The sequence below is a fragment of the Schistocerca piceifrons genome, chromosome 4 (assembly GCF_021461385.2).
Source record: "Schistocerca piceifrons isolate TAMUIC-IGC-003096 chromosome 4, iqSchPice1.1, whole genome shotgun sequence".
NCBI lineage: Eukaryota > Metazoa > Arthropoda > Insecta > Orthoptera > Acrididae > Schistocerca > Schistocerca piceifrons.
The window spans coordinates 65,528,302-65,541,376 of record NC_060141.1 but is presented as its reverse complement, the minus strand read 5'-3'; the positions used below and the strand labels follow the sequence as shown (position 1 = coordinate 65,541,376).

Here is a 13,075-nt window from a genome sequence, read left to right as displayed (position 1 = left end):
GATTTGTTTGCGCTCTCTGTAGATTAGTTCAGACGTTCTTTGCACAACAGTTTTTAGCATGGGTAGGGACTGCAACTGCTGTGTTCGGATGCAGGCTGAGTTGGCATCCATTCGCTCCCAGCTTCAGGCAGTGTTGGCTTCGGTCACACAGCTTGAGGCTGTTGCCAATGGGCATCACTGTGGGGTTCCGGATGGGGGTTTGTTGGGGACGGCCAGCTCGTCCCACACATCCCCCTATCGGACTACAACTGTGGTTGCCCGGGATACTGCCCGCATTGAGGCTGATCCCTCACCCGTGGTAGAGTGGGAGGTCGTCTCAAGGTATGGCAGGGGGCTAAAGACATTCCGGAGGGCTGAACGGAAGGCCTCTCCGGTTTGTCTGACGAACCAGTTTCAGGCTCTGTCTCAGGCTGATACTGATCTTCGGCCTGACATGGCTGCTTGTCCTGTTCCAGAGGTTGCCCCTCAGTCTGCAAGATCCGGGCGGTCGCAGAGGGTGGGCTTACTGGTAGTTGGGAGCTCCAACGTCAGGCGCGTAATGGGGCCCCTTAGGGATATGGCAGCAAGAGAGGGGAAGAAAACCAATGTGCACTCCATGTGCATACCGGGGGGAGTCATTCCAGATGTGGAAAGGGTCCTTCCGGATGCCATGAAGGGTACAGGGTGCACCCATCTGCAGGTGGTCGCTCATGTCGGCACCAATGATGTGTGTCGCTATGGATCCGAGGAAATCCTCTCTGGCTTCCGGCGGCTATCTGATTTGGTGAAGACTGCCAGTCTCACTAGCGGGATGAAAGCAGAGCTCACCATCTGCAGCATCGTCGACAGGACTGACTGCGGACCTTTGGTACAGAGCCGAGTGGAGGGTCTGAATCAGAGGCTGAGACGGTTCTGCGACCGTGTGGGCTGCAGATTCCTCGACTTGTGTCATAGGGTGGTGGGGTTTTGGGTTCTGCTGGATATGTCAGGAGTCCACTACACGCAACAAGCGGCTACACGGGTAGCAGGGGTTGTGTGGCATGGGCTGGGCGGTTGTTTAGGATAGATGGCCTTGGGCAAGTATAGAAAGGGCAACAGCCTCAACGGGTGCAGGGCAAAGTCAGGACATGCGGGGACCAAGCAGCAATCGGTATTGTAATTGTAAACTGTCGAAGCTGCGTTGGTAAATTACCGGAACTTCAAGCGCTGATAGAAAGCACCGAAGCCGAAATCGTTATAGGTACAGAAAGCTGGTTGAAGCCAGAGATAAATTCTGCTGAAATTTTTACAAAGGTACAGACGGTGTTTAGAAAGGATAGATTGCATGCAACCGGTGGTGGAGTGTTCATCGCTGTTAGTAGTAGTTTATCCTGTAGCGAAATAAAAGTGGATAGTTCCTGTGAATTATTATGGGTGGAGGTTACACTCAACAACCAAGCTAGGTTAATAATTGGCTCCTTTTACCGACCTCCCGACTCAGCAGCATTAGTGGCAGAACCACTGAGAGAAAATTTGGAATACATTTCGCATAAATTTTCTCAGCATGTTATAGTCTTAGGTGGAGATTTCAATTTACCACATATAGACTGGGGCACTCAGATGTTTAGGACGGGTGGTAGGGACAGAGCATCGAGTGACATTATACTGAGTGCACTATCTGAAAATTACCTCGAGCAATTAAACAGAGAACCGACTCGTGGAGATAACATTTTGGACCTACTGATAACAAACAGACCTGAACTTTTCGACTCTGTATGAACAGAACAGGGAATCAGTGATCATAAGGCCGTTGCAGCATCCCTGAATATGGAAGTTAGTAGGAATATAAAAAAAGGGAGGAAGGTTTATCTGTTTAGCAAGAGTAATAGAAGGCAGATTTCAGACTACCTAACAGATCAAAACGAAAATTTCTGTTCCGACACTGACAATGTTGAGTGTTTATGGAAAAAGTTCAAGGCAGTCATAAAATGCGTTTTAGACAGGTACGTGCCGAGTAAAACTGTGAGGGACGGGAAAAACCCACCGTGGTACAACAACAAAGTTAGGAAACTACTGCAAAAGCAAAGAGAGCTTCACTCTAAGTTTAAACGCAACCAAAACCTCTCAGACAAACAGAAGCTAAACGATGTCAAAGTTAGCGTAAGGAGGGCTATGCTTGAAGCGTTCAGTGAATTCGAAAGTAAAATTCTATGTACCGACTTGACAGAAAATCCTAGGAAGTTCTGGTCTTACGTTAAATCAGTAAGTGGCTCGAAACAGCATATCCAGACACTCCGGGATGATGATGGCATTGAAACAGAGGATGACACGCGTAAAGCTGAAATACTAAACATCTTTTTCCAAAGCTGTTTCACAGAGGAAGACTGCACTGCAGTTCCTTCTCTAAATCCTCGCACAAACGAAAAAATGGCTGACATCGAAATAAGTGTCCAAGGAATAGAAAAGCAACTGGAATCACTAAACAGAGGAAAGTCCACTGGACCTGACGGGATACCAATTCGATTCTACACACAGTACGCGAAAGAACTTGCCCCCTTCTAACAGCCGTGTACCGCAAGTCTCTAGAGGAACGGAAGGTTCCAAATGATTGGAAAAGAGCACAGGTAGTCCCAGTCTTCAAGAAGGGTCGTCGAGCAGATGTGCAAAACTATAGACCTATATCTCTGACGTCGATCTGTTGTAGAATTTTAGAACATGTTTTTTGCTCGAGTATCACGTCGTTTTTGGAAACCCAGAATCTACTATGTAGGAATCAACATGGATTCCGGAAACAGCGATCGTGTGAGACCCAACTCGCTTTATTTGTTCATGAGACCCAGAAAATATTAGATACAGGCTCCCAGGTAGATGCTAATTTTCTTGACTTCCGGAAGGCGTTCGATACAGTTCCGCACTGTCGCCTGATAAACAAAGTAAGAGCCTACAGAATATCAGACCAGCTGTGTGGCTGGATTGAAGAGTTTTTAGCAAACAGAACACAGCATGTTGTTATCAATGGAGAGACATCTACAGACGTTAAAGTAACCTCTGGCGTGCCACAGGGGAGTGTTATGGGACCATTGCTTTTCACAATATATATAAATGACCTAGTAGATAGTGTCGGAAGTCCCATGCGGCTTTTCGCGGATGATGCTGTAGTATACAGAGAAGTTGCAGCATTAGAAAATTGTAGCGAAATGCAGGAAGATCTGCAGCGGATAGGCACTTGGTGCAGGGAGTGGCAACTGGCCCTTAATATAGACAAATGTAATGTATTGCGAATACATAGAAAGAAGGATCCTTTATTGTATGATTATATGATAGCGGAACAAACACTGGTAGCAGTTATTTCTGTAAAATATCTGGGAGTATGCGTGCGGAACGATTTGAAGTGGAATGATCATATAAAATTAATTGTTGGTAAGGCGGGTACCAGGTTGAGATTCATTGGGAGAGTCCTTAGAAAATGTAGTCCATCAACAAAGGAGGTGGCTTACGAAACACTCGTTCGACCTATACTTGAGTATTGCTTATCAGTGTGGGATCCGTACCAGATCGGGTTGACGGAGGAGATAGAGAGGATCCAAAGAAGAGCGGCGCGTTTCGTCACAGGGTTATTTGGTAACCGTGATAGCGTTACGGAGATGTTTAACAAACTCAAGTGGCAGACTCTGCAAGAGAGGTGCTCTGCATCGCGGTGTAGCTTGCTCGCCAGGTTCCAAGAGGGTGCATTTCTGGATGAGGTATCGAATATATTGCTTCCCCCTACTTATACCTCCCGAGGAGATCACGAATGTAAAATTAGAGAGATTAGAGCACGCACGGAGGCTTTCAGACAGTCGTTCTTCCTGCGAACCATACACGACTGGAACAGGAAAGGGAGGTAATGACAGTGGTACGTAAAGTGCCCTCCGCCACACACCGTTGGGTGGCTTACGGAGTATAAATGTAGATGTAACCTGGGTGCTACAATTTGTAGGGATATGAAATGGAATGAGCACACAGACTTAGTAATGGGTAAAGCAGTTGGCAGAATTTGGTTTATTGACAGAATACTGGGGAAATGTAATCAATCTACAAAGGAGATTGCTAACAAATCACATTTGCGACCACTTCTAGAATATTGCTGAAATGTGTGGGACCCATACCAAACAGCACTAACAGGTAATACTGAATGTATACAGAGAAGGGCAGCATGAATGGTCACAGGTTTGTTTGACCTATGGGAGAGTGTCACAGAGATGCTGAAGAACTGAACTGGCCGACTCTTGAAGCCTATTTACAAAGTTTCAAAAACCAGCTTTAATTGATGGCTCTATGAATATACTACAACCCCCTATGTATTGCTTCCGTAGTGACTGTGTGGACAAGATTAGATTAATTACAACATGCACTGAGGCATTTAAACAATCACTCTTCCTGTGCCCCATACATGAATGGTAGGGGAGAAAACCCTAGTAACTGCTACAATGGGACTTACCCTCTGCCACGTACTTAACAGTGGTTTGCTGAGTACTAATGTAGATGTAGAGAGAATGGCAAAATCAGAACAACCAAAAGAATTTCAAGAAGAAAAACATCAGAGAGTACCTGTTAACTGAATTAAAATGTCAAATTGTTCATAAGCATGGATGGAAGTACTCAACTGCTCATTGTAGATATATTCTTTATATGTGGCTCTGTATTGTTTTGGTATACTAACGAGCCAAAATATTGTGACCACCTGCTCAATAACATGTTGGCCTATCTTTGGAACACAATACATCACCAATTCTGCATATCATGGATTCAACAGTTTGTTGGTAGGTTTGTGGAGGTATGTTGCGCCAGATGTCCATTCACAAGTCATGTAATTTCCTTAAACACCAGTTTGCTGATTTGTGTATGCAGTGATGGCACTTGATAGTGACCAAAATGGGTTACTCGATTAAAATCAAGTGAATTTTGTGACCAAGACATCAATGTGAGTATACTATAATGCTCCTCAAACCACAGCAGCACGATGCTGGCTTTGAAACACAGACAATTAACCTGCTGGTAGATGACATCGCTGGCAGGGAAGACATCAAGCATGAAGTGGTACAGGTGGTCCACAGCGACCAGCGTGTCTTTGATTACTATCAGAGGTCCCATGCGAGTGCACAGAATGTCTCCCACAGCATAATACTGCTCTCACCAGCCTGCATCCTTGGCATGGTGCAAATTTCGAACCGCTGTTTGCATGGATGAGGGCGTTTGCAAAGATGACTATTGAACTGGTTTAGCAAAACGTGATTCATTCGGCGAGGCGACATGTTTCCATTGATCCGTGGCCCAATCCCAATGATCCTTTGGCCACCAGAATTGTAACTGACAATATTGTTGGGCCAATAAATGAACACATACGGTTGTCTGTTGCGGAGCCCCAAGTTCGACAACGAATGGTGTGCTCTGAAACTACTTGTGCGTGCAGCAGCATTGTGCTCTTTTGGCAGAGATGCTACAGATTCGCACCTATCCTACTTTACACAGCAGGCAAGCCTCCAAATCCCATGTTCTGTGAACAGTTGTGGGCATACAACTACTTATCGCCCATTGGGAGTTTCACTGTCGTTCTACCATTTTCTACAGGTGCTCACTACAACAGCATATGTGCATTTGACCAGCTATGCCTTTTTCGAGATATTTGTTCACAGGCTCTGGATAATAATAATATCACCTGTATCACAGGTGCTTATGTCAGTACATTTCCCAATTTGCCGCCCTTCTAATTGCTGTAATGATTCTTCTGCATCCGTCTTTGATCCACTTATATACAAAGGGCGTTCAAAATGTTTTGCAGGGTCATCTCTAATTTTTTTATTTTTTGCAGGGGGAGAATGAAATTTTTTTCGAACATACTTGGAACATTTAGCTCTAAGTTGATATATAAAAGTATTTTCTTTATAATAGAGGGAAACATTCCACATGGGAAAAATATATCTAAAAACAAAGATGACGTGACTTACCGAACGAAAGCGCTGGCAGGACGATAAACACACAAACACAAACATAACCCTCTGGCTCCTACCCTTGTAACTGCCCCCGATGTAAAACCTGTCCCATGCACCCTCCCACCACCACCTACTCCAGTCCTGTAACCCGGAAGGTGTACACGATCAAAGGCAGAGCCAAGTGTGAAAGCACCCACATGATTTACCAACTGACCTGCCTACACTGTGAAGCTTTCTATGTGGGAATGACCAGCAACAAACTGTCCATTTGCATGAATGGACACAGGCAGACAGTGTTTGTTGGTAATGAGGATCACCCTGTGGCTAAACATGCCTTGGTGCACAGCCAGCACATCTTGGCACAGTGTTACACCGTCTGGGTTATCTGGATACTTCCCACCAACACCAACCTATCTGAACTCCGGAGATGGGAACTTGCTCTTCAATATATCCTCTCTTCCCGTTACCCACCAGGCCTCAATCTCCGCTAATTTCAAGTTGCCGCCACTCATACCTCACCTGTCATTCAACATCATCTTTACCTCTGCACTTCCGCCTCGACTGACATCTCTGCCCAAACTCTTTGTCTTTAAATATGTCTGCTTGTGTCTGTATATGTGTGGATGGATGTGTATGTGTGTGCGAGTGTATACCCATCCTTTTTTGCCCCTAAGGTAAGTCTTTCCGCTCCCGGGATTGGAATGACTCTTACCCTCTCCCTTAAAACCCACTTCCTTTCGTCTTTCCCTCTCCTTCCCTCTTTCCTGACGAAGCAACCGTTTGTTGCGAAAGCTAGAATTTTATGTGTATGTTTGTGTTTGTTTGTGTGTGTATCGACCTGCCAGCGCTTTCGTTCGGTAAGTCACATCATCTTTGTTTTTAGATATAAAGTATTTTCTTTTATTTACAGATTAGCCATAATGGACCGTGAAATAGATGTCAGGTTGCAACAACGGTCGGTGATGGAGTTCCTCTTCAAGACCGGCGATGACTCTGCCACATCGATTCACATTCAAGTTGCTCCCTGTTTATGGGATCGCAACAGTATCCAACGGTGGTTGCAGAGGTTTAAAGCAGGTGATTTCTCTCTACTGGACAAACGATGGCAGTGAGTGATGTGAATAGAGAGACCATTGATCAAATCATCCAAAATGACAGAAGTGTAACGACACAACAGCTTTATGAAATGACTTGTTTGTCATTGGGTAGTGTGGTATCTCTGGTACAGCCACTAGGGTACAGAAAAATCTGTGCATGTTGGGTGTCTAGATTACTGACAAGATAAATGAAAACAATGAGGAAGAATGTGTGAGGGTCTCATGAAGACCTTTACTGAAGAGTGGAAACAGTGTTTTGACGGCGTCATTACCCAGGATGAAACATGGTTGTTTTTGTCCGAACCTGAGGGCAAAACCCAATCCACAGAGTGGCGTCATCCGGGTTCCTCTCAGAAGAAGAAACCAAGACTTTTATGAACAACAGACCCGGGACCGTTACTGTATGTCATTGGACAAGCTGCGACATGCCATCAAGACCCACAGACCACAGCTTCAGGGTCAGCTCATCAGACTACACCATGACAATGCCAAACACCACACAGCCCTTATGACACAGGAGAAAATCAGGAAAATGGGTTGGAAAATTGTTCCTTATCCTCATTACAGTCCGGACTTGGCTCCATCTGATTTTTACCTCTTTAGTCGTATGAAGGTCCACCTGCATGGTAAAACATTTGATAGTGAGAAAGACCTACATCCTGTGCCAAGCGATGGTGTACAAGTCAGTCCGCAGAATTTTACCAAAGTGCATTTACATCATGGAAAGAACATTGGGACAACACAAAAAATTTCATGCGCTTCCTGTAAAAAATAAAAAAAATAGAGACGACTGTGCAAAACTTTTTGAATGCCCCTTGTACTTTCCTTATCATGTCACATTCCTGCAATTCCACCAGGTGACATTCAATCTCACAGAGGGCAGTGGTCATAATGTTTTGGCTTATCAGTGTGAATTGTTTTTTTCTCTTTTCCCAATTTATGTTTTAATGGATAGGCTTCAAAATGGTAACAGAACTTCTGAAAGTTATGCAGTTCTGTCACCCTGGATTGTGTAGGTTTCACAGTCAGTCAACTGTGTGTTTTGAAGTGATCCCACATTCTTGTGTCCCGAATTTATAAAAATTGCATAGAGTTCCCTTAGATCACAAGGATATTCTTATGGATTTTAATCAAAGCAATCACAGATTGGAGAAAAGAATTCAATAATGCCAGTAGTATAACAACTGATATCAAATTCCAGAGTACTTCTAATAACAATACTTCAGTGCTTGCTAGGTCAGAGAGAAGAGTACTCAAAGTAAAACACGCTCATGAAAATGAAACTAAAGGCAGAAATGCGTAAGATTTGGGAGGGCAGAGGAGTAATAATAGTAATAATAAAAAATAATAAAAATATATAGTTCTTTCAAATGGAAGCAAGTGCCTCTAAAAAAGAAGAAAGGAGGCTTATGAAGAAAGAAAGTACGGATAGACAGTTGTGAAGCAGAAGAGAAAAGATAAATACTTACATACTGGTGTAAATTGAGAGCAGGTGGACTGCAAGGGCAATGTACACAATGAAGAGCCTGTTCTGGTAATAGAGTTCACAGTGCTTTGAAGAGAGATACAAATTGTACGAGCAGTGAAGCAACTACCACGGTCACTGCAGAAATGTTCTACAACATGTCTCAAAACGTCACACATTTGCCAGTGTGGCAGTTTGTCTTTATATATTAACTCTTAGTTAATAAATTGGTAGCTTTCAAATATGAAGTCATGTTGCAGACATATAGCTTAACAGAGTAGTGATGCCACAAAACTTGGTGCAAAGTATACATGTGGATTACTCTCTACCACACAGCCCTTATACTTCATTGTCTATTATTTAAGAACACAAAAGTAACAAGGTAGGAAAAATAAGAAAGATCATTTAATTGAAAAAAATATTGAGGAATATGGAAGAGAAGGGAATGGAAAAATACAGAAGCAGGTAGGTGCATGGTGGATAATTTATAAATGGCTAAATAAAGAACAAAGACAGGGAAAGGACAAAGCTAAACAGAACCGCTTGAAAGAAAAATGCAAGAAAATTTGCTAAAAAAACTGATGGCAAGTTTAAATATTAATAAGTTCTGCAGCACTTGCAGATAGATGCTGTAGTTCAGTGGAACTAACAACAAGTAACTTCTGTGTGAAGCTATTAATCCTTGAGCAGGCACACCTATTTTACAGTGTGCCAACTACAAATAACATTGCCTTGCACCATTCCACTGTTGTTTTACAATTGTGATCCCATACCTATTCCTTCGTCATTGCTTCAGCTAACGCAATGGTACACTCTGTTGTCATGCATCCGGGTGAGCAGTAGTAATATGAAATAATAATGGGCTAGGTGACAAAAAATTTATGATTTGTGCAAGCAAATGATCCAGATTCTGAGCTATCAGCACAATCCCACAATGAGGCAATTGTCTAGGAGTTAATTTGTAATCAGATAAGAGCTTGGCAGGAATCTGATGCAAATACACTGTTTAATGATCCGAAAGGAGTCATTACTAGGGGGTGACACTTGTAAACAGAAACAGAGTGATTCTATGAAAGTTTATTTTATTACTGTTTAATCATTGTGTTTTCATGTACAAAGTACACCTGTTTGTGTTAAGAAAACTGGTGCACCCACTCAATGGTTAAAGGGCACCATGATGCTTGAATATGTTACGACTGATTTTTCCCTAACTTTCACCTCATGCAGTATGAAAATGCTGAATGGCTTCCCCTTGAAATTTTAACAGTGTGAGGAGTACAAGCTGCGTATACAACAGAAATCTCGTTTACATTACCGTTAACTTTTATTTTAAGTGTCTTCAATGTGGCCAAAAGTGTTTATGGAAGAATATTTTGCAGCCTTCTACTGGAAGCCTCACAAAACATTGAACTTCTTGTATCTTGAGCTCACACTTTGCACAATTTACTTTGATTCATTCGAGCAAACTTTCATTCAGGTTGGAGACAGGTGGAGATCAACAGGAAACTTAGTTTGAAAAGGCCCTATTTATTTAGTTATTTATTGAATGATGGAAACAAATACATAAAGACAACATTTTGAACAAATGTGCGTAATCACAGGCTCATTCACTCTTACATCTCCAGATCTAGCTGCCTGACATATCATCCAATGTGCAGTGAATGTCCATTATCATATCTTTGTAAGCTCGAAGAGGGTAGTCAGCAACGATACAGTGGATCGACTATAAGGAGACAACACATTCACAATTTGTAGAACTAGCCTATACACAGTTGTGCTTTTCATAAATATGCTGGGCATCAGTAACTCACAGATTTTTTTTTTCTCAGGAAGATCAAAGTGTGACATCATTAAACCCCTCAAAAAGATAGGTGAATGACAAACATCAATTATTATTGACCCATTCCACTACTGACATCAGCTTCCAAAATTTTTGACAAAGAGATGTATTCTGGAATAGTAATCCACCTGAGCAACAATAATATTATTAGTAAATCACAGTTTCGATTTCATATGATTTTCTCAACTGAGAATGCCATTTAAACATTCATTCACCAAATTTTACAAGTATTAAATAACAAAATAGCAATGGGTGGCATTGCCTGTAAGCTATCTAAGGTATCTGACTGTGTGAATCACAATATTCTCCTAGGTAAACTGAGCTTTTATGGAACTGATGATTTGGCCAACAAATGACTGTAATACCTAAGCAAAAGAATGCAAAAAATTGCACTTAATAATTCAGTTTAAGCAGTGGAGGTTGTTCTGATTGGAGAGCCCACTACTGTTTCTCATATATGTAAATGAACTCCTGTCGAATATGTTTGAGAAGTAGAATTTCTTCTTTTTGCTGATGGCACTAGTATTGTTAATCAATCCATACACACATACAGCAACAGAAGAAATGGAAAATGATGTTCTTGAAAGTATTATTGACAGGCTTTCTGCGCGTGGTCTCACTCTCAATTTCTCAAAGGCACAGTTCTGCACATCTACGGATAGTACAAAAATGGTAAGTATGCTATCTCCAAAGGCAACCTTCCCCATCTTCTTAAGGCATGTTATGTATGCTGTGTATTATATTTTGGTCCATTGACCGGCACTGTATTAACTTGACAAATCCTTTATCATTGTGCAATGATCCTTGGATGGATGGATGTATGGATGGATGGATGAATGAATAAATAAATAATTGCACTTTGAATCACTGCAAATCTTGGAGAGAAACAAATCAGTAAGCTGACATATTTTGCATATTTTTATTTAATAAAGTCATAAGGAACAATATCCTGGGGTACGCAATTACAACACCAGATGAAAAACTGGCAGTCATTACTTTACATTAAAGTTGTCTTAAGCACAAAAGAAGTGCACAGTGCAGCCAACAAAATTTTTCATCGTTTACCCAATGATATAAAACATCTGACAGTCAACATATGTAGTTCAAAGTACCTGTCATCGATCAGTGAGTGTCTCCATTATACTGTGAGTGGTTATCTTTGCTCCTTCTATTGATTAATCTTTTATCCAAACATGGAGAATACATAAAGAGAAATTTTAATAACTGACTTACCAACATTAGGATCTTTTGCAAGTTCTTCATATGAACCATATACAGAAGGAATTTTATGAAGGTCTGCAAAGGCCTGTGCTCTTTCAAGATCTCTGGCAGCCACAGCCACAACTTTGTGTTCTTCCTGGGAGAGTGTGCTTAAAGCAACAACAAAGTCATGACTGATTTTACCAGCACTTACAATTCCCCATTTTGTTGCCATCTGCAAAGAATAGTTTGTAGCACATTAGCAATTTTAAGATTAATGTGATTAAAGATAATTTCAATTCAACAGTGGCATCTTGTTCTGTTTTGCAATTACTCCTACCATTTTACTCTAAGCTACAATGTTTCCTTTGATGATGTGTGTCCCGTATGACTTCCCTGCTTAATCCCAACTAACTCTCATTAGTCAAACTTTTTCTTCTCTTTTTCCAGATGAATTATCATGTACATGAACATTACACCAGTATTGTGCATGTTTTCATTCATAACCTTTGGGTGATTTACATATAGCAAAACATTTACTATGATGTATGCAGAAAAATACATGATGAAATGAATCAGTTTTTTGAGTAATAATGCATAAGATGTACAAGAATGAAAGTCAGGAGATGAACCATATTTATAATTACAACAAAGAAACTGAACAGTGACTTGACAACACCTCATCACCACTTCCACAATATTGTAGATACAAATTTCCATTTAAGATTAATTATGTGGACTAGATTAAACAGATACCTGGCTGACCAACACTGAGGAATGCCTGCCACTTAAAAAAAAATTCATCTTGAAAATAGAATGAAACATGATATACATAAGGGTTACGGAGGAACAGGTAACGAAGAAGAAGAAGAAGAAGAAAAAAGAAAAGAAGAAGGTATGAGAACAAGAATGCAAAAGATGTTCAGAAAGTTTCTTTTATCTTGCATACTTCATGCAAGTGAGAAGGTGAAGCAAAAGAAAACTATACCATAATACCCTGTGATTACTCTTTTTACGGGGTCAATCAATAAACTATTCTCCCAACTAATTTCAATAACAAGTGACAAACAATCAGTTATCCTTAACGGTAATGATAAGGGAAAGGATTAATTCGCCCCAACGCTTCACTTTAGATATTGCATTTATCGTCACACCATTCAGTGTAAACCACAGAACAAGTAAGTGTAACAATGAGAGAATATTTGCACTCGTAATATTTGCTATATAACTTAAGAATTACTTAACAATAGGAATCTAAAATTATTCCTTTTTAACAAACATATTTTAAGACCATAAACAATAAGGATCAATGGTTAATAAAATCCCATAAACTTGAGTAAGGATCACCTTTTCAGTCTCTGAATGAAGTCAGTAGGTGACATAGGGGACAATCAGACGTACATTAAATGTTACACCATTAAGGAAGATCACTCATTAAGAATTATAACCACAAATTAAAGAAGATTCATTTAAAGCAATTAACATCAATAGCAAACAATTAAGTCACATCTCAGCAAACGTATCAAAACCAAATCTTTCAGTT

The 13,075-nt window shown here is 41.0% G+C and overlaps 1 protein-coding gene across 1 annotated transcript in view; it reads right to left on the bottom strand.

The window, feature by feature from the left end:
* LOC124794666 (trans-1,2-dihydrobenzene-1,2-diol dehydrogenase-like) overlaps positions 1-13,075 on the bottom strand; it is a 108,862-nt gene that overhangs the window by 69,633 nt on the left and 26,154 nt on the right. The window contains exon 2 of the mRNA XM_047258198.1: positions 11,566-11,767. Within this exon, the coding sequence (XP_047114154.1) occupies positions 11,566-11,767 (202 nt within the window). The remainder of the gene's footprint in view (positions 1-11,565; positions 11,768-13,075) is intronic.